Source organism: Epinephelus lanceolatus, chromosome 2 (assembly GCF_041903045.1).
Source record: "Epinephelus lanceolatus isolate andai-2023 chromosome 2, ASM4190304v1, whole genome shotgun sequence".
NCBI lineage: Eukaryota > Metazoa > Chordata > Actinopteri > Perciformes > Serranidae > Epinephelus > Epinephelus lanceolatus.
The window spans coordinates 18,853,634-18,876,088 of NC_135735.1; the positions used below are offsets into that span (position 1 = coordinate 18,853,634).

Sequence of the window (22,455 nt, forward strand, 5' to 3'; positions counted from 1 at the left end):
GTATCTCTTTAACACCTAATTGTGAAAATGTTGAAGCCTCCCGTTAAGAGTGGCTTGTCAACCGTGTCAACTCAAAATTGATTTAGTCCTGCTAAAACACTTTGAAGCTCCTACAGTATAATTGTGTGCGCCTGCATGTGTGTGTGTGTGCGCATGCATCTTTGCATGTGTGTGCGGAAAACAGCACCTTTTTTTTCTCCCTCGACCCACTTATGCTAAACTGTTACTGTTGTCTGAAGAAAAAAAGACTTTTCTGTCCAATTTAAATAAGGTCTGAAGAGGCAGCAACAGCCATTTTAATATTCAACAGCCGTCAACCAAGACCAATTTAGCATTAGTTCCATGTGGAATTATGCCTAAGAAGACGCAACTCCCACCAATGCATGCTGCTGTTCAGTAATGAGCTTTAGGAAGATTAAAACACTATAGGCTGAGGGGCTGTAGCTATCCAGGAATGTTCTGCTTAATCAGAGGTGCTGTTGGATCAGATTCTGTACCTCCAAAATTTGCTGCGCCCTGAGTTCCTTCTCCAGCCGAATCTGCTGAATACGCTTGATCTTCTCCTGTAAAAAAAAAAAAAGCCCATAATCTCTTAATATTTTCGAAATTGGAAAACATCCTCAGATAAAATCATTTTCTAACCACTCTATTCCAAATAACAACAATAAGTTTAGCACTAGAAGTAATGATGGTGATTGAAAAAAGCTTTACAGCATCACAAAATAACCATTCAGCATTTCCTGCGGTGCGCACGGGGACTACGTGTGTCAGGACACTTAGATAAGGAGAAAGGGAGAAAAAAAAAAGATTTGTCAGCACACACTTAAAGCGCACCCACCTGCTGCTTGAGGATCTTGATCTGCTCCTTCTGCTTCCTCCTCTCCTCCGCTGCCATGATAGCTGCAAGATTCAAGTTCAATGTTACATTAGCGTCTACAAAAATGACCTACAAAGCTGGGCTACCGGCTGTATTCATCTCGGAGAGAATAACAGTTGTCGAGCTTTATTTATTCAGGGGAGATCAAGATGTATTTTACACGAGAGGCCAAGAAATTCGGAGAACTAGATTGCGACGAAGATGAGTCAGTCATGCAAAACAACAACAAAAACACACAGACACACTCATTAAAACAATGACAAACATTATCAGGAATAACAGCATGTAAAATTCTAAGTCCCTCAGAGGCACAAGAACTTCTGAGAAGTGAGGTGCATATTAGAAACTGGAAAGTTTAACCAGCCATAAGCCTACAGTCACAATCAGAACACACACAGAGTGACTTATTCAAATGTATTGGTGCATTACAAATTTTAAAATATGTATGAAATGTCTGGTTCTGAGTTTCAATGAGGTCAAGCAAACAGTCTCGAGATTTTGATTTGATTTTTTTGCTGTAACATCGTGTATAGGAATTAAATTGTATAATGTTTGAAACCAGCAGCATGGAAGCAATAAAGATTAGAGCAGAGAGAAGATTGAAGCTTATGCTTTACAGTGATGGAAATAAATATGAACATACACACGAACAAAGACTGTATAATCAGCATCCATGTCCCCAAAGGCCCTGCTCATCTTCATGCTTTATGAAGAGGTTCCAAGTGACCGACTGACCAACAAAAAAAACAAAACACCAGCATGGCACTTAGCTCCTGTTTACAACTCACACACACAAAACACATATGTTTACCTTGCTGTTTCCGAGCTTCTTTGGCTGCACGCGCCAGTGCCTGCTTTTCCAGTTTTCTCATCAGTTTCATCTGGGCAGCCTGTCGGGCTATTTCTGCACAGAGCGGGAAGAAAGGCATTGTCAGTGAGAAGTTTCAGGAGACTGTAGCCTGACCTAACACATTTGACTGAGATACTCGTCATTTTTTCCCTGTAAGAATTAACATACATTTTTATATTTCCACCTTGACATTTGAGAATACTAAAATGTACATGATTAAAATATTTTTATGAGGGTGGAACTGACCACCAGAGGTTTCTGGTTGCATAACAAATGTTTTTACCTTGTAATAACAGTATCTGCAGTTATGTTATGATCAAAACCACATCCAGCGACATCAAAAAAGAAAACTGCTAATTTATCTTAAAAAATATCTGTATTACTACACATGAACAGTGTAGGAAGGTAAGTTACATTTACGGCATTATGTAATTATATCATAAAATATATATCATATAAAATAACTGTAACTGTAATCTGTTAGTTAGTGAAAAAAACATGTATATAACTAAAAAAAGCTCATATTATACAACATTCATTCTGTGGCTTAGTATCTGTTTGCCGTGGAGGGATGCGTTCTCACGGGTCACCAAAGCTGTTGGGACAAATCTGAGTGCAAGACCATCACGGGTAGGATGGCTTAAGAGCTGTCTCTACGTCCAGACAGGCTCCAGTCATTAGGCAGCACACGCTCCAATTTTGAGCCGTGTTTTTGATTGGCTGTCTTGCTTGATTTTGCACCGCCTTTCCTCGGCCAATCAAATCAATGCGCATTTCTAAGCGACTGGAGTCTGCCATGCCTGCGACCATTCGACCATGCTGAGCTGGATGACCATGGCTTTGTTGTGCAACAGTATTTTCTGTATGACATCAGAAAAGGGCTCTGACATTACTCTGCTGTGTGAAGCTACCAGCGGTGAAAATACAGTCAGCATTGAACTGCCTGGTTTTAGGACTTCTCAGCTTTATTGCCCAGTTTAAAACATTTGACACGTAATCAAAAATAAATTAAATATAATAAGGTACATTACTTTGATGAAGTAATTAAAACATTCCTTATTACATTAACAGGTTAGCTAGTAATCCTTAACCTGTTACATTTCACACTAACCTTGCCAACACTGCATATAAAGCATGACATTAAAAAAGTGACATCCATATGATAAAAAAATATTTAAAACTGAAACCCCTTCCTTAACCTCCGCTACCTGTATAATGGCTGCTTGATTAATGGATACACACTCATGACAAACATATTTCAGGCCTCATTTCCCACGCTCACCTTGAGCCTCCAGTTTGCGCAGCAGCTTGACCTCACTGGGACTGGGGCCCTCAGGCACCAGCGGATCGCCCACATTAGGAGGCCGTCCCTTCCTCCGTCGGGAACCTTTGCCACCTTCACTCGCTGACTGGCGGTCTGAACTAGGGGGGCGACCCCTGCGACCTTCCATCGCCAAAATACGAGGAATTACCTCCTCTTCCTTCAAGAGGCTCCACTGTAAACCCTGGAGCGAGAGAAACGTGGCGATGGAGAGATTGGGAAGGGTGCGGAGAGGTGAGACAGTGAACGACACGTTGATGTACATTCATGTGACTAAGGAACAATTTGATTTTTAGCTAGCTGGACTAATCTGGGTGTGTTCTACAGCTGTGAAAATAATGTGCATTTTATATATCATATTCTCTATAATAAACAGTAATGTGTTAAATAGTTTTTTAATAGTCATTTACTGATCTGTCTTCCTCTGGCCCCTCAGCACTGTGTGGATTTTCTCTATTCTGCTTCCTATTATACACACATCCATTTTCAAATTTATCTCTGTGTATCACAGACACATAACATGGCATATATCACTGGTCACCTGTGGAAGTAATGTCAGCTGATTATTACATTTATCCATGCACAGTGAGAGGTCTAAGAACTAGGACTACTGAGGCTTTTGGTTGATTCCTATTCATGCCCTGACAGTGACTGCTGCATGAAGCTTTGCCTGCCGCTAGATGAAAAGATGAACAGGGATCACGAAGAGAGAGAGATAGAGAGAGAGAGATGAAAGGCAAGTCACCTGGGGTCCTTCTCTGGCTTCATAGAAGTCACCAACCCTTATCTTTGCACTGAAGCTAAAATTATCGCGCGTGATGCCATTTATTCCATTTCTGGATAGATACTACAGAAGAGAAAATAATAATGGCGTTGGTTTAGGCAGAAAAAAAAAATTGTGAAATTAGCGACATTGAAAAGCAACTGGGAAGCACTAGATTGGAGGGAGTCTAAGATTACAGTGTGCATCTGTGCAGTGCTACTAATCATTATAAAAGCCAGGGGGACAAAAAAAGAGCAAAAGCTCTCAGGAGAGAAAAACGGTTCTGACCTTGGGGTGCACAATTCAGGCCCTTTCTTATTTATCTGTGGCCATGCTAGGCTTTTTACTGCCTACTGACTGATGAGCAGTGAGTGAATGTTACTGAGTACACATTTTTCTCTTTGCACACTCAAAGGCAGTTCTGACGATTAGCGTAGTTGAGCTTTTGATGAAGCAAAGACAGAAGATTATAGACTATAATATGCCGTGCAAATGGGGCCAAAGCTGTGCATCCCAACACTAACCATTAATCACTTTTTTAGGGGAAGGAGAGGTGAAAAAAGTGGCACAAGAAGTGAATCTAAGAATATCATCTCACACTATTAGGGTCACAGAAAGCAGGGTGGGGTGGGGGTTGAGTGCAGCTGGAGCAATAGCATAGATAATACACAACAAATCCAGATACACAAGCATTTGTTTGAGAAATGTGGATGAGCAGTGTTGCAAGTATTAGCAAAATATCCAAACTGTAAACCATGCCACCCGCAGTGATTCCCGCTTTAATCCCCAACTGCTCATCTGTATGCCTCAAAACATTTACTTCTATATCACACATGTAGACTAAACTGTAGCGCTGTGAGGTCGAGGTACCTTCATCACATCTGGATACTGTCTTAGTTTCTTGCCACATGGGGCGTAGTAGGCCACCTCACCCTGCGGCCGCCCAGCCACTGATTTGATTCTCGTTTCTCTCCGCCACCTGGGTTTTTAAGAATGAAACAATATCACGGTTGTTCAGAAAAATGGTGTGTGTCGTACATTTGTGTGAGCAAGCACAGAGGTGAGCGCTCTGAAGTGAACCGTTTTATAAGAGCTTCCTCTCTCTCTGCCTCTTGTACATACCCCAACTCCAGAGGTATCATCAACTCCTTCTCATCCATCACCCTCTTCCTCTTCCCTAAGCCTGTGGAGAGACAGAGTTCAACCGTCAGTCTGACAGCACATCCTACAGAACAACTGGAAACCTCACACACGTACAGTTGCAGCAGTCAAAGCCCCTGAACTCACCAGTAATCATACCTGGCAGGTACACGTGTATGTGCACTGGCCTTTCAGAACTGCATTTACCATCTGACCACAGAGTTAAATATACTGAACAAAAATTTTAACACTTCTGTTTTTGCTCCCATTTTTTACAGGTTTAAGTTAAATATCTAAGACTTTTTTCATGTACTCAACAGATATATTTCTCTCAAATTTTGGTCGCAAATTTATTAGTGAGCACCTCTTCCAGGATCATTTATCCACCTGACAGGTGTAGGATATCAAGATGCGGATTAAACAGCATAATTACGAAACAAGTGTGCCTCGGGATGGTCACAATAAAAGGCTACTCTAAAATGTGCAGTTTGATCACACAACACAATGTCGCAAGTTTTAGTGAGTGTGCTGACTGCAAATGAATGCTGACGACACGTAACCACACCAGCCCAGGACCTCCACATCCAGTACCTTCACCCAGATCGTCTGAGATCAGTTGCCCGATTAGGTGATGCAATAACTGGTTTGCACAACTGAAGAATTTCTGCACAAACTGTCAAAAAGTGTCTATGGGAAGTTCATCTGTATACTTATTGTCCTCACCAGGGTCTTGACCTTAAAGCAGTTTGTCGTTGTAACCAATGTGTGTGGTTGTGAGGCTGGTTGGACCTCTGCTAAATTCAGGGAAACAACACTGGAAACGGTTTATGGTGGTGAAATGAACATTAAGCTCACAGGCAAAAGTTGATTGCAGGAATGTCTCTGGTGGACATTCCTGCAGTCAACATGCCAATGGCATGCTCCGTCAAAAACCTGGGACATCTGTGGTATTTGTTGTGTAACCAAACTGCTCATTTTAGAGTGGCCTTATTGTGACCATTGCAAAGCACACCTGTGTAGTTATGATGCTGTTTAATCAGTGTCTTGATATGCCACACCTGTCAGATGGATGGAATACCCTTGCAAAATTTGGCCATGACATTTGAGAGAAATATATCTACTGAGTGCAGGACAAAAGTCTTAGCGCTTTAAATTAAACCTGTGAAAAATGGGAGCAAAAACAAAGTGTTGCACTTAGAATTTTGTTCAGTGTAGATACTAGGGCTGACCTGACTGCTTTGATTGTTGCCATGGTAATAGATGTCCAAATCAGTATATTAATTTTTCTATAAGATTACCAACTATACCAAACCAACATAATTCATCATGCATTAATACTAACTATTATTAGTTATTCACAGGCGAGGATATTTAAACTTAGTGATAGGCCTAGTTTTGAAACTCCAACAGTTTAACCACCCGTGACACACTTACAGATGTGCTAACAAGATGTCGAAAAAGTCAAGCATCTGGAATAGTTTCAAAATTCACAGAGAAAAGCCCCCAAAAATTTGACTGACAGATATGCCAAAGGAAAGTGACATATCACATATCTACAACCAGCTTTGCAAATCATCTGAAAACTGAAAGTAACAGCTTAGCCGTCTCGTCAAGTTTTGTTTTGATAGCTATTGTGAGTAATGTCACTGTAACCTGCATCCAAACAAAGTGACTAACTGTTATGTTATCTTAGGTGCATCGACAGAAAACTCATGTTTCATAAAATGCCCTCTTGTCTCTCATTAACCCCCTATCAATGCTTCAATTAACTGTTAATATTTCTTACTTCAGTACCCCAAAACTGATATTTGGGACAGCCATAACATATACACACTTCTTTGGGTTGCCATACTGAAATCATAAAACTAAAATGCAAAGCCCAGTATACATGAACACATGCATGAATTAACATCAAATGGCACTGTCTGATAAACAATGTCCATTTAAGGCCGGCATGAGAGAAAATAAATCACTTACAGTAGGGGAAAGACTGGAATTTCTGCTTGGATTATTTCTGGCAAGCTACACACATGCCTTATTTTCTCTGATCTGGGTAACCTCTCCGTATTGAAAGGAGGCGGAAGTTAACCTTGTTGCTGTGCCAAACAAGTTGTCAGGGCTCTTAGGCATGCCCCTACAGGACCTGAGAGCTCCGGTTAGTCCATGACAACCAACTGCCTTCTTCCTGCCTCCCTAAAAGTAACAATCCCTTTTCACAGTCATCCGAGGATGATGGACTGTTCTTTTATTCAACTGCAGAGGCCTTGCTTTGGCAAACCAAGCAACAAAACAAGGCCTCTGCTGTACACTAAAGCGTATTTGTGTGGTACTGTATATGCCTGTGTGATGATATGATATTAAACATCTGCTATTCACAATAAGAAAGTGAAAGGACGGGATTAGCAGCAAAGGTCACATTTAACCATTTAACCATTTCCTTTTTTTTTTTTTTTTTTAGCATTTTATTTCTTTGTAAAATCTCTCATTTTTTTTTCTTCTGCTACACATTGCAATCAAGTCTTTATATAAAAACCTTTCTTCTAATATGGGACCTACATCCCTCATTTTACACTTTCTGCATGCCGATTTTTCGAACACATTACCTAATGGAGAGGCTAAGCTGTAGGAGGAAGAGCCTGGAGAGCTGTGATAGGCCAAGGCACTGGAGCTGGTGACAATGGTGGGAGTCTTGATGACCTGTAGGTTGAGAGGGGAGCAGCTGGTGGCGGTGTGATTGGTTGAGGTGTTCAGTAGTTCTGGGCCTTTGGTTAGCCTGCGGGGAGTCATCTCCTTCTTAGATGATCCAGACGGCAGCAGCTTTAACTCCTTCACTTTCTTCCCAGAGATGTCGCTGTCTGAGTTGCTGTCGGACTCTGAAATGGGAGTCCGGGACACAAAGTGGGTAAGGATCGAGAAAGTTATTTTTCAAGCAAAAATATACAACTTTGCTTCTAAGTTGTGAGGATTTGCTGCTTTTCATTGTCTTATGTGATAGTTAAAGATAAACTATGCAGGATTTTCCTAAAAAAATGTATAGACTCACACAGAAGGAATCCCTCTCAATCACTGCTTAGGACCCACTAGAAGCGTGTGGCAGTGTATTTTTCTGCAGAGACTCAGCCGTCTGCTGTATTTTCTTATTTTCTGTGTTCAGGACGTTTATGGGCGTGTACCCCCACACCATTCAGGTAAGGTCGGATTGTGAGTAATGTCACTGTAACCTGCATCCAAACAAAGTGGCTAACTATTATGTTATCTTAGGTGCATCGACAGAAAACTCATGTTTCATAAAATGCCCTCTTGTCTCTCATTAACCCCCATCAATGCTTCATTTAGCTGTTAATATTTCTTAAGAAATGTATAGACTCACACAGAAGGAATCCCTCTCAATCATCGCTTAGGACCCACTAGAAGCGTGCGGCAGTGTATTTTTCTGCAGAGACTCAGCCGTCTGTTCAGGGCGTTTATGGGCGTGTACCCCCACACCATTCAGGTAAGGTCGGAGATTTTTTAAAAGGAAGCGACCAGGTGCCATATCAGAGTCAGCAGGTATCCAAGAGACACATTGCAAAAATAGCTCGGTGAAACACCAAACTAGGGATGAGTTTTATTTTCACTTTTGCTGGCAAGTGTGTTTACAAACAGTAACTGAGAATCCTGCATAGTATACCTTTTACTGCTACATTTTTAGGTTTTAGGACAGACATATCAAGCGATTCAATGACATCGCCTTGGGCTTTGTGAAATTGTGATGGCCACTTTTCATTATTTTGACATTTTATAGATGGGATGATTGACCAATTGAGAAAATAATCAGAAGAGTAATCGAAACATAAAATTAGCCCTGATTTAAGGGGACCTATTATGCTTTTTCTTATTTTCTGTTATACATATAATGTTTTAATGTTGGATGTTCTTACTAAATGTGGCTAAATGTTACAACAATAAGGTAAAAGTATGTAGAAGTAATCCCTGTGAGCAACAACCTCCGGCTTCAGACCCCTCTGAATACTGTTTCCAAAGTTGTCTTTTACTTTGGAGACATGATGATGTCATCTTGCGACAGATTTCTTTACTTAGTCATCTGCTCCAGGCATGCTACTGCACGTGTTTACATTATGTAGCCTAGACTGCTACATGTAGCTGCGTGCTAATGTAAGATAAACATGTAAACTTGTCTGTCGCTGTTTTTAATCTCTCACAGATTTCAGATCATATTCCTGTTGGAACACGTCCGTTGTGTTTTATTGGTGATTTTCCACAGTAGAAGTGTCACTGTTCTCCAATACAGTCATGTTTATTTTTCCTCCGAAGTCAGACGTTCGATCTGGGAATGATGTCATAGTTAACTGTGTTAAAGTACAACAAGTCAAACAACCAAAAAGTTTTAGCCAGGTTAGCCATTGTTAGCAGTAACAGGTGATAGCAATGCTTGATGGTGTATTTTGTGCATACAAACACTGTAGCAATATGTCTACAGTTAGAAGGTGGACAGTACTGTGTGATTTAATGAGACACAAATAAAACAGAAATGCTGATAAACAGTATATTGGTACAGATTTCACTACTGTTGATGCGTGGAGCAGCCATCTTAGATTTTTCAGGTCAGGCTTGATGAGGTTCTTTCAACTTTCTGAGTCAGAAATCCATCTTTGGGATGTTCCAGTTAAAATTTCTGATGGGAAACTCAGAAATTCTGACTTCTCACTGCAAGTGGAACACACCATCATTCTGTAACAGACTGACTGGGCTTTTTTGGGAAGGGAGTTGGAAGATACAGGTGCTAAAACAGAGCGTCTTGGACAAAGGGTGAATACAGGTGTTCCAGCACAGACAGTATGAGGACAATACAAAGTTTTTGGCCTATTAAAGCATGTTAACATGTTCTAGTACAAACCCAAAATACAAGTATGACCCTGAAAATTAGCATAGTAGGTCCCCTTTCAATTGCGAAAGCTACTTATACTCCTGTGCATAGAAGGTACAAACCTGACAGACTATCATCTGAGTCCTCTTCATCTTCCTCCTCCTCTTCAAGGTCGTCATCCTCATCATCGTCGTCATCTCCAGAGTCGTCAGATTCTTTGTTAGCTGGGAGACCAGCTGTGGGGTTACACGTCCCAGGGATCCCCACTCCAGGAATTCCAACTCCAGGGATACTAACTCCAGGAATCCCGATCCCGGGCTCCCCTCCACGAAACAAATCTACCAGAGATTGTACCAGATGGTTTTGAGAGAAGCCCTTCCAGGCAGCTAAAGGGTCTGCTTGTCCCTGTCCCTGTCCCTGTCCTTGTCCCTGTCCCAGCCCAGGTGTCTGTCCCTTACCCTTGGGGGTCTTGTTCTTTCTGGATCCATGGCCTGTGGCATGGGGTGAGGTAGTGGAGGGCTGTGACGGAGGCCCAACCTGGGCAGTTGCTTGGGTCCTGCTCGCCCCCGTGCTCAGATTGACAGGCATCGCCCCAGCATCGGAGTCGCACTGAGGAGACTTGCCTTGAGAGGCAGAGTCTTTGCGAGGTTTGGTGATGAGGGCCAAAGGTGCGTCCTGAGTGATGCTTTGGATGACTCCATTGGGATGGTGAGGTTCAGGGAGCCCCAGCAGGGCGCTCGAGAGGAAAAGGTTGGAGTGATTGTTCTGGGGTGGAGGAGGCGGAGCGGGTGGCAATGGCGATGAAGACAGAGACGTCCTCTTGGGAGACTTGTTTGGCCCCTGCTGCTGCTTCTTTAGCTCAGCTGGGAACGTCTGCCCTTGGGACATGAGAGTCTGGGAATAGAGGAGGAGGAGAGAGGGAGAGAACAAGGAGAAGCAGGGAGTCAGGGGGAGGGAGGGAGAGGGAAAGGCAGAATGGGAGGAACAAAGAAAGGTTAGGGAAAAAAAGTAGAAAAGAAATGGGACAAAGTGGAGTTGCCCTAGCTGTCAGTTCGCATCACTGTTGATTGTTTGAGCAGGTGACAAAACTACAATGCCGAACACTGGTACAGTTAACTGTGTCTAAGCTCCTTTCTGGGAAACAAAAAGAACATAAATGCAATAACCAAAGGCATTGTACTTGGCCAAGTTCACAAAAAGAGACTCTGAGTATCTCTCTAAAATTGTAATTACTTGTCTGCACATTCGAAAAGCTCCATCATCATTATCATCATGCAGCTGGGCATGTTTGCCTTTTTTTTTTTTTTTTTTTTACACTGATGACAAGTTTTGTTCAATCTGTGTTTAAGCAAAGGCAGGTTAGACTTTAACGTTGCACTTTCAACTGGATGTGATATGAAGTGAAACAAATCAATTTCACAGACCATGAAATACAGTAACAGTGCTGAAACCACAGGGGGAATTTAGCTCGTTGTAAACTTCTCTATACTGGTAAAACAGGAAAGGGGAAATGATTTTCACAGAATAAGCTGATCTTAAAAGGTTTAGCTTATTGATTATTGTGCTCCCATTCATATTTCATCTGAAGAAAGGGAATTTGTGTAGTAAAAGCAAAGAAAAATGTCAATTTTTATGGCATTTCATCTGAACCGATGAAAGGCATAAATAATACAGTGGCACATGTGCAGACACAGTGTGCTTCAGAATGGTAATGAAACTAAAATCATTAACCATTTTATCAACAGGCTCGACTTTGCACCAAACCACTGTTTGTGATCAGTGTAAATCAGCCAAAATCAGTTTTAACAAAGAAAACACACAGAAAACCACGACAAAACAGAGATCACAGGGCTTAATGAGCTATGTATGACAGAAAGTTCAATCTTGATGCAACATATTTGGACAGCAGCTCTAAGGTTAAACTACCTGCTTGGACTGTGGGTCTGTTTACACGCACACTAATATTCCACTATTATTCCAAATGTGACAATATTCTGAAATCAATGTTGTTAAAGTTTTCGGAACAGGTAAGATTTTTCTGTATTTTTTGCGCATCCATCCGAGACTTCAGAGATTTTATTGACCAAGCAGTGGGGATGAGAATGTGGTAGCAGGACACATCCGCAACAGGACAGAGGAACAGGTCGTCGGAAGAGGACCGCACACAGACAGAGAGAGGGCGAGAGTGTGGAGACAGGGAGGAAGGAAGCTTAGTCCATTAATGTTGCCACGGTGCCAGATGCAGACATGGGAAGAGAGTGGCTACAGCCAGACAGGTGACTAGAAAACGCATCAGACTCAGTGTGCAAGGTCTCTCTGCATAACGTTGCCTTTTAAACACACCACCTCCAGTTTGCAAGGCTGAGGTATAGATGCATGCCCAAAAGTAAAGCCCACATTTCTGGTCAAATGGGGAAACACATCTACTTCTAAACATTATAAAAGACTTGGATATCAACAGGTTTTTGGATATGCACAAATTTCACAATGCCAACTTTTTCAATTAGGTGGTTGAAGGAATCAAAGAGGCAGGCTGTGTTCGCATGGTCAACTAAGTCTGCCGCTGGTGGAAAAGCACAAGCTGTAGCCATTCCACTTTTCCATTTTGACGTGATAAATGACATGTTAGGGCATGTTAATCAGAGTATAAGGGCTGCATGTAAACAGGAATATTAGTGGAATATTCATTTTCATTAGCCATGTAAACAGCTTAGTAGGAATATTGTCTTTTTTGGAAAATGGTAATATTTTGTGCATGTAAATGTAGTCAGTGTGATGGACACTTTAATCCACAGGAGTAGAGAGAGAGCTAACTTGAGCCACAAAAATACCTAAAACTGTTCATCAAATAAAGCAGTAAAGTACATAATCTAAAGTAAGAACTAAATTCACCCTGCTACTTTGTGCAAGGGACTAAAGGCTTCCTACAAAGCTGAAGGACATCAGTGACAAATGGTTGCTGAGTGCATGTTTGAACATTCCTAGTGTTCATTACACAGCACTAATTACCTATCCGTACAAATATTAACCACAGTAGACAATGACAGCTGACAGTCACAGCAAATCTATGAATAGAAACATTTGAATATCTTAGATGTCTGGCTGTTTTTCTATGTCCAGTCCCAGTTTACTCAAACAAGTACTGCCTCCTAAATCAACTATACAAGACAAAGATTCTCTCTGATGTCCAACTGCAGTTGTTAGAGTTTGCTTGAGGCCATGTTATAATTTTAAAGAGGCCCTTTGGAACGTGTTTCCCACTGATACAAAATCCCAGCCTCTCACAAATGAGAAACTGCAATAGTCAGTGTTGTGTTTTCATTTTTAAATTGAGTGCTCAGCTTCACCAGCAGCAGCTCTGTGGCTGCTTGGTTCTTGGGTTAAATAAATACAGCAAATGGCCACCGAATTAAAGAAGGTGCTGGTTATTGTTTGGTAATAATAAAAAAAGAGAGAAATATTCCAGTGGGTTAATTAATTACTGTCAATTTGTTAGGAATAACTTTGTTAACTAAAGCTGACTGCAGCCATATTTATCTTAACCACATCTCACAGCATACTGTGTATTAGTGTTGTCAAACATGAAGACTTATCGACACATATCATTTCTGAATATTTTAAATGGTTTCAGTACTCATTTTCTGCAGTATTGATGCACCTGAGACAGCTGTGCTTTCTTGCGCTCTCTTATTGTTAATGTTGACTACAGTCATTCTGCTTTTCTCTGCAGCTAACCAATAATCAATAACATTTTTAACTTGTATGCTTGTATGGTTTCAAAAATGATATCAAATATTGATATTTTCCAAGGAATTGTACCTGACAACACTACTGCGTTTATACAAAGAACTGTATGTCATTTGAGTGGATATGGTTATCAGGTTGGCTTACCTGTTTGAGCCTAAACTCATTGATTTGCGCGAGTGAAGCTTCCAGCTGTTTCCTTTTGTTGGTTTTGGCAGAGCCAGGAACACTACGCCGAGGTGGCTTCAGGGACTTCTGGGAGCTTGTCACGGATGAGGTCAAACCAAAAGATTTTGGGGAGGTAGACAGCGGGAGAGTCAAGCGTGGTGGAGACGGGACGGAGAGGGGCTTCGGGGAGGAGCAGAGGGAGAGGGGCAGGTGCTGGGGGGAGGAGGAGGGCAGCAGTTTGGGGGGTTTGGGAGAGGCAGTGCTGGAAAGCGCCTTTGGAGATGTGGTGAGGGCTATGGGGGAGGAAGATGGTGAAGACTCCCTACGGGGCTGAGAGAGGAGTGCCAAGGGCTTTGAGTTAGCAGCCAGGCCAGTGGACTGGATCACACTGAAGTGTTGCTGTGGGCCCTCTGTCCGGGACCTGGAGCTGTGCAGGGCCAGTGGCGAGGTTTGGGACAAGGCAGGAGGGGAGGCAGAGCAGGGTAAGGGCACGAGGGTTGGGGGGTTGGAGGGGACCTTCTGGGGCTGGGTGTCCTTCTTGTCATGAGGCTCCCCAGAAAGTGATCTGTCAGTCTTTGCAGTTCCAGTGCTTGGTACCAAAACCTGGGAAGGAAATAAAAGGACTGGTTAAACAAAGGATAGCCTCAGGGTCATTTAGATTAATTTATTCAACATTTTAGGCACTATTTTACTGGCTTATTGCTTTGAACCCACATAAAAAACAGGCTGTTCTTGCATATACTTACAAAAAGCAATACATCAAAACTCACATATATCCCACGTGATCATGAGCCAGTAATTTGTGTGTAAACCACTTGTTTTGGGAGGCTTTGATCACATGACCAGTGCACTGATGGGAGTAAAGAAGTAGTTTGTGTAAGGAGGGACGCTGGGTCACAAAATGCAGGGCTTACCCCCAGACTGGTGTTAAGAAATGCGTAAAACCAAGTGAACGTTGACTTATTTTATGTAAATTGTCACTGTGTTTCTTTTCCTTAACCTAAGCTGCGTAATGTTATTTGCCTGATTCTAAAGATGCCCAACCATCTTACTTTTTCTTAACTTGTCCAAAGTAACTTTATTTTCCTAAACCTAAACAAAGTGACTTTAAATAAAGTACGTAACATCATATTTGGGGCACTAATTTGTAAGATATCATCAAACCTCTGTAAGAGAGTACGTTGCAAAAACGGATCCCGTTGTCTCTGTAAATTCTTCTTCTTCTTTACCTTTGTTTTCTTCTTTATCCGCTTCTCAGAGTCTGATAATTCACTCTGTTTGTCCTCTTCTTCGTCATCCTCATCGTCATCATCATCGTCTTCGTCATCCTCTGCTAGGTCTTCTAGATCACTGCTGAGGGACCCGTCACTTGAGCTGTCTGAGGATGTGCCTGACTCACTGTTGCTCGCCACACAAGTGTCTGCTGGCTTCCTCCGTGGCTTCTGAGTCGAAAGGGAAAAACAAGAAGAATCAGTGTCACTGTGTGATGCATGACGTGTGCGTTTCATGTGTCACCTCTTCTCAAACTGAGGAGTAAACAAAATCTCAGCACTGACCTTCTCTTTAGGTTTGTGGATCGGCTTTTCCACCAACTCTGCCGGATTGCTCTGAGGGCTGCTACGGTGACTGTTAGAGGGGTCTGAATTTTTGGTTGGCTTGGTCGATGCCTGAACAGGAGCCGGACTCACGGAAAAGCTCCCTGATTGTGTGGTGGGAGGACAGACCCCGCTGCCATTCACTGCCCCGTTCACCCCTGGAAAACACAAACCAGATCCATCGTATTAGCAATCGGCTCCATCTTTACGGAGAACTTTAGGATAATGAAATATATCTGGAACTAACTGCGGAATGGAATAAGGCTAATAAAAACATTGACTTATACATGTATCTCATCAAACATGCTGGCTGCGCAAGGCACAAGCCCAACATGACTGGTTTACATAATAAAAGATAAATTAAAAGATACTGCGAAATTAAAAGAGTGCAAGAAACTGAGATTACGGGAAGGAACACGGGGGGAAGAGAGGGAGAGAGAGGTTGACAGAATCACTAAGTGAGGACTGAAAGTCATTAAATCTGTCTTGAAAAGGAGAAATCTCATCAGAGGGCAAAGTGGATTTAGGTTGAGAAAGAAGAACACACACAGATAGAGATGGTCGGATAGGAGGGATAGAAAATGTCATTACCTCTTAGAAAAGTAATCAATTATTTCACATACTTCAACACTCACAGAACACATGCAATATGGCAATATGGATATATTTATGTTTCATTTAAAACAAATTGAAATGTTCCTGCTATAAATCCTGCTATGATTTTATTATGATAACCAAATTTTCTGTGTATGCAATGTAACTGTGAGCATCAGTGAAGGGGCGCTCGGGTACCTTTAGGTGAGCCATGGCTATTCTTGCCGGGCATCCTGATCTGAACAGGACTGGCGCTGTGGTTGGGCTGAATGTGGGGGGTGAAGAATGGAGGGAAGCCAATGAAAGAGGGGAGAAAGGCAGCAGCTCCCCGTCCATGGGCTTCAGCAGCTCGCCACCACTCTGTTAGGAGAGGAGAGGAGAGTAGGAGACAATTAAAGATGCATTCCCATTTGGCCAATTCTTGCCTAAAATTAAAAGTCCCATTCTTACCAGAGAGAGCTCCTAGCTGGGGGTGGGCAGCCAGAGCAGCTGACATGCCCAGGGAACCCAGGCCTCCAAACTCAGGCCTGCCTGCTCCGGCAGTGTAGAGGGCTCCAAAGGCTGGGTGGTTGACCAGAGGGAAGGCACTTGACAATGTGGAGCCAATGAAGGGCTGCTCTCCTGCTGCTCCAAACAGACGGCCTGAGAGAGATCCAAACCAAGGAAGACGTGTTCAAATATTTTCCAAAGTTGTGTATAATAACACACTGGCCAGTGATGCATAGCAACAAGTGAAGATTTGTTCTCAACTTTTAGTAAACACACAATCTCTTGTGTTGTGTTAAAAAAAAAAAAAAAAAAAGTAAATAGAGACATTCTGTTTGTAGGATTTTTGACATTTCAGCCTTCGAGTTTCCATCAAATCCTCAAACACGAAAAATAAAGACTGCTTCTTTGTACTGTAAATAGGATGCTGATTCATTCACACATCAGACAGTGTTTGAGTTTATTCTTAAAATCACACATTTTCCTGTTGATAGTTGTATTTAATTGTTGTTTCAAGCTACTGTTTCAGTTTTAGACACTGACTAAACAGTCCTATATCACAGGATTAAAAGATGAATTTCATACAGGAGGTGAATTTTGCTTTGAACTCTAGAGTCTAAAAATACTCACTTCTGACTTCATTTTACTTTTTGCACATATTTAAAATATCTTTTCTTCCATACAGTGCAGTTTGACACTAGCGTACAGCTGCTATGACAGTTGTTTATTGCACCTTTAGCACAACTCGTTGCCCTACTGTGAGTTTTGTATATGTTTATTTGTGTAGACTGAGAACATTGTTCTCAAATTACCTCGCTGAGCTCTTTTCATGTAGGGACCGACGGGGTGTAAAAACTAGATTTAAACAGCTTTTGAAGGTGTTGCTTCTTATCCACCTGACTATAGAAGAATTAAATACAGAACGACTGTCTTCTATTTGTGTAAGAATTAGCTTCAGATTTAGCTTTCACTGAGTGCACACTGTACCTAATTTTAAAGGGCAGCCGTTCTGCTTCTGAGCATGACAGACTGACTATTGCTACGGCGTGATGCTCGTGTCTATACAGCAAAAATATTCACATTTAAATTACAGAGCATTCTGTCATAATCCAGTGTCAGCACATGACTACTTGTGTACTTGATATTTCGTCAGTTTAGACTGTGTCAGAATATGCTGCGCTCTAGCAAAGACTAGATATTATCGGGGAGAAAAAGAAGTGTGTGTATAAGGTGTAAAAAGCTAACCTCCTTCTATCCTTTTTGGCATTCAATTTCAGCACAGAAGAATACTTCATCAACATCATCATCGTCTAGCGTTTTCCTGAGCACAATCATTTCTGGCAGGGGCGACTGCCACGTATTACCTCCTCCCAGAGTCAGATGCAATTTGGTGTGAGCATATTTCATGCAAATTCAATTTCTATTCCAGAAAAGGGAGAGCAAGCCTGCTTGATGCCTCTGCGTAAGCCAGTTAATACACATGCAAAAAAAAGTGATGACTGAAGAAAAGGAAAGTGTTGTGCACAGTGTAGATGAAAATGTCAAACTACTATACACTTGCACACACACCACAGAAATGTAAAACAGAGTGACACCGGAGCGCTGTGTTTTCTGAACTGATGCAGTCTGGGATCTAATTATCCAGAGGGAGACTTTACACAGTAGGGCCAGTTATGTATGCTCTATACTAAAACACTGAGGAGGACCGTTAATGAACATGACTCTACAGATGCGTCTCGCAGACTATTTTTAAGTGAGAATCAAACTGTTTGTGGTTATGTGGTGAGAAACAAAGCCTCGCCAGCATACCGGCAGTGTGACGTATGAGAGTGTAGCTCTTTGTGTTGGCTTCAAGGCCCCTCTCTGCCACAAGACAGCAAAATCTGCCTTTTGAATGTCATTAGAATATGCTGAATATGTAGAGCCCGCCTTGCCAGCGTCAGCTAGCGGATACGAAGATAAACGACTGCAATGCAACCCCCAGAAAGGCCAGCCACAGCATTCACTTATGCCTGGGGTGCCCACCTCTCCCCCACACACCCCTTTCCTTTCTAGGCATCTGCAAATGCCTTTTCAATATTAATGCTTCCAGAAGGCGAATAATTAAATCTAAAAATTTGAAGCGAGAAAGAAGCACGGGGAAAGACATACCTAGGATTACCTACTCTCTCTCTTCCTCACTCTAGTGTCTCCGTCTCTCTCCCGCTCCCTCGCCCTCTTTCTCATTCTGTTTCAATCCTTCCTCCACTCTGACAAACTGCACCGCCTGCTTTTTTCATGTTTGGATGCTGCCGAAGGGGGATTAATTTGTTGTTTGTTGCAGTCAATCAAATTTCCACAGACAGATTTAAGTTAATTGCATCCGTGAGTTGATCCCAGAAGAAGAGAGCGCTACAAGCGCCGATCAGCTTTTATTCTCCAAGTGATATCCTCATCAATGACACACGCACACACACACACGCTCACATACACAGAGTCCGTGCTCATTTATATGTTCTTCTGATTTTTTTTTTTACTTAAGTGTTATTGGCACATTGGCAAAGGACCTGGAATCAATGCGTTCACAGTCTGTGATGAAACTATAACTCTGCAACACGTAATTGCTGATGTTACCTGCTTACACAATACACTTGACACATTCTTGTTGTTCTGATTGAGAATGTTTTTCCTTTTAATTATGATCTGGGAAAGCGAAGGAGACGACTTTAGCTCTTTTGGATTATCTGTATATGTTTGCTTTACAGTTCACACAATGAACAAGGTATGAGACGGAAAAGAATTGGCTTACTTAATACCCACACAGCGCAGCAGAAGTTCTGAGCTAACAGCCTGCCTCTCAGCATTTCATTTGACGCTCAGTCCAAAATCGCTTATCTAGAAAATCTGAGCACACGTAATGGCACAGAGGGATAAGAGGGATGTATAATGCATAAGGAGGAGATGCTCCTAATGGCTTCTTCTTTGGGGCAACACTGAGGAGATGGAGGACAAAACAAGGGGCTTTATTTTGCTCTCTCCTTCTTCCTCTTCTCCTAACAGACAGAAAACACAACAATCACAGAGAGCATGCTATTCCCTGCTCAGTGCAATCTTGGTTTATGTGTGTGTATGTCTCAGTGTGTGTGTGTGTGTGTGTGTGTGGGTGTGTGTGTGTGTACGTATAGTGGTCTTATGAAAAAAACAGCAAGACATAAAGAAATGAGGAGAAAGAGAGTATGAGCAAATGATTCACTCGCTCTCACAAGGGATATTTGAAAAGCACACAGAGATACAAACACATACACACAGAGATACACACTCCTCTTTGCCTAATGGCTTTGACCAATACATAGAAAAGAGGCTGGATGCTGGACAGGGCTGACTAGACACTGAGTGGCTGACAAATGTTAAATCATGCAGGCAGAGGGTCTCTCTCTTTCTTTCTTTCTCTCTCTCTCTCACTCACACACACACACACACACACACACACACACACATACACATGCATGCACAGTGTCGTGCTGAGCCTGACTCTGAGGCAGCTGGAGCCAGAGAGCTGAAGGTTGTCAGGAGACATGGCGAAGCATGTGTGTGTTTCTCACACAAAAGAGCCCCCTAATTGTTTGGGATTCATTAATGCAGCAGCTTTTCAATTGCAACCCAAGCTGTCAGGGAAAAAAAATCCTTGTAGCTGGGAGAGAGGTGTATTCACACAGGCTGCAAAATAACTGTATAATTAATACTGGAGGAAACTCATTTTTCATGGTAAAGAAATGAAGAGGATTCTGAATGCTATCGAAGACATGAAGGTGACCATATTTGGCGTGTTTTTATGGTTACATGGAAACTGTTTTGCAAGGTGTGCTGGTATTTTTTTCTTCTTCTTCTGCGCACACGTGGTTTTTCGAGAGATGTAAGATCGACAGAGGGAGGAAAAAGTGCTTCTTACCAGAGGTGCTGAGGGTGGATCCCAGTGCTGAGGGGCTCGGGGCCAGGCTGCTCTTAGAGTGGGGAGCAGGGGATGATGAAGAGGAAGAGGAGGAGGAGGAGGAGGAGGAGGAGGAAGAGGCCGCAGGGGAGGAGGTGCGAGCAGCAGACAGGGTGGGCGCAGGGGAGGCCAGCCGCTCTCCAGACTCCATATCTGTCAAACACAATCCAATCAGCAGGGTTACAATAGCAAAGCACACTCACAAACACACATGCTTAAACACATACACACAAATGCATATTGTCACACCTACACAACGTGTTCTAGCGAGCGCACGCACGCACACACACATCTCCTGACACTTTTCCTTTCACATCTCACTTCCCCTGAACAATATTTCTATTTAGCCATGCTCACTGGCTCCCAGCCTCCATTGATTCTATATGGGGTAGGATGGATGATGACGTCTTTAAGGACTCTGATACCGGACAACAAAGCAAGTTTTACAATTCGATGCAAGAAAATAAAAGTGATGAGGATGTGTTCTGCAAAAAGACACACACTTTTACCCAGAACTCCCTCTGCTGAGGTTGAGGGGGAAGACTCAGAAAGAAAATGGACACATTTTTCAATTTTCGTTGTCTTTGTCTCTCTCAGACACACCGAGGCAGACATGCAAACAAACTCGCACACACATCTGTGTTTGACAACCAGGATCCCTTTACATCTCCTTGATGAAAACGAATGACATTTAAATTTAAGAGCTCTTTGAGGCCTTTAAAGACAACATTGCTCCCTGAGTCCTTTCACTTTCTACTAGAACTAAATGGAGAGGCTTTTAGATGATGGGTGCATTAACCAACACGGTAGCTTTCCATTATCAGTCTCAGAGAGTCACCGTGCCAGCCATTATCAACCAACCAACAACATAAACCCTCACAAGAAACATTTGGCCATTCTGCATCCAAATATTTTCCTTAACATTATTCAACTTTAATCCCCTTTTGCTTACAACTGAGAACACAATGTGGCTGTGCCCACACAGCCGCTAACTTGTACAGCCAAATAAATACCAAGCGGTTTCAAAACACACAAATTTGCACATGCACACACGTGAACGCGGACTTACACATTTCAACCCCCGCTGCAGACAGACACACACCAAATAACCTCCCCTGTCTATCACATCAACCTGACTCCTTTTCTCTCTTCTCCTTTTCCATATCCCTCTGCCTGACACTAATCCAGGACTGAAAATCCCCTTCAAAAGCACAGTTTGCAGATTGTGTTTTACAGGCAGGCTTTGTTATTGTGTCATTACACATAAACAGTCTCTGCCTCCATCTCTCTTTCCTTCCCTCTCTCCTGCCACCCCTCCGCCACCCTCCCTCCCTCTCTCCTCTGCAGTGGGAGCAGAGCCACTGATTAAATCTCTGAGACAAAAGCTGCTATCCTCTGAATATCAAGTATCAGCCTTTCGCCAGGAGCAACACTGACAAGAGAGAGGGAGAGTGGGAGAGGGAGAGAGGGAGAGCGAGAGGCGCGGATGACAAGAAAACCTGCTGCAGTCCACGGGGAGGAGGCTGGTGTGCCATCGGACTTGGGCAGCCATGACTGCCATTGCTGCAGTGAAAAGATGGTGGTTGTGTAATTATGAGCAAGGTCAAAGGTCCTTGGAGTGGCCTCTCATGCGAGGTGACAGGATGTGGGTTAAAGAGCCAAATTATCAGCCCGAACGGCAAATAAATGAACTTTACATATTAGTTACAACAATAAATTTCTGGCTGAGTGAAGATGAAGTGTTTCATTGTAATCTTAACCAAAAACTGCTACCTCTCTGCCACATTTTGTTGCATGAATGGTTGTCACACTTCCGTGCTCCTTCACTTCGGCTGTCACCCTTTAAATGTCAGGTTAGGGTGAAAAAAAAAAAAATCTTTCACAAGAAAAAAAAAAAAAAGGAGTGATTTTTTTTTTCTTGTGGTTGAGCCTGACAAAAAATGTAAGTATCATTAGAAGTATGACGAAAAATAGAGAGGAGCTGTGGCCCTTCATAATTATCATAATGCACATGAAAACAAAAGGCTCGTGTCTCAGAGGACAAGAAAGCTTATGTGGTGTCAGCTGGTAAGTGAAGCGGATC

The 22,455-nt window shown here is 42.5% G+C and overlaps 1 protein-coding gene across 11 annotated transcripts in view; it reads right to left on the bottom strand.

Moving 5' to 3' along the window:
* baz2ba (bromodomain adjacent to zinc finger domain, 2Ba) overlaps positions 1-22,455 on the bottom strand; it is an 82,643-nt gene that overhangs the window by 18,481 nt on the left and 41,707 nt on the right. For 7 of the 11 annotated variants that reach the window (XM_033627754.2, XM_078174754.1, XM_033627739.2 and 4 more), the window contains exons 3-17: positions 20,334-20,525; positions 16,370-16,561; positions 16,118-16,279; positions 15,287-15,483; positions 14,960-15,172; positions 13,710-14,333; positions 9,941-10,712; positions 7,555-7,824; positions 4,934-4,994; positions 4,682-4,790; positions 3,794-3,895; positions 3,010-3,232; positions 1,689-1,781; positions 839-900; positions 498-563 (exon numbers count right to left, since the gene is read on the bottom strand). In XM_033627754.2, coding sequence (XP_033483645.1) covers positions 498-563; positions 839-900; positions 1,689-1,781; positions 3,010-3,232; positions 3,794-3,895; positions 4,682-4,790; positions 4,934-4,994; positions 7,555-7,824; positions 9,941-10,712; positions 13,710-14,333; positions 14,960-15,172; positions 15,287-15,483; positions 16,118-16,279; positions 16,370-16,561; positions 20,334-20,523 — 3,336 coding nt within the window. In that variant the 5' untranslated portion in view covers positions 20,524-20,525. The remainder of the gene's footprint in view (positions 1-497; positions 564-838; positions 901-1,688; positions 1,782-3,009; positions 3,233-3,793; positions 3,896-4,681; positions 4,791-4,933; positions 4,995-7,554; positions 7,825-9,940; positions 10,713-13,709; positions 14,334-14,959; positions 15,173-15,286; positions 15,484-16,117; positions 16,280-16,369; positions 16,562-20,333; positions 20,526-22,455) is intronic. The other 4 variants (XM_033627788.2, XM_033627780.2, XM_033627762.2 and 1 more) reach the window with 1 other exon arrangement.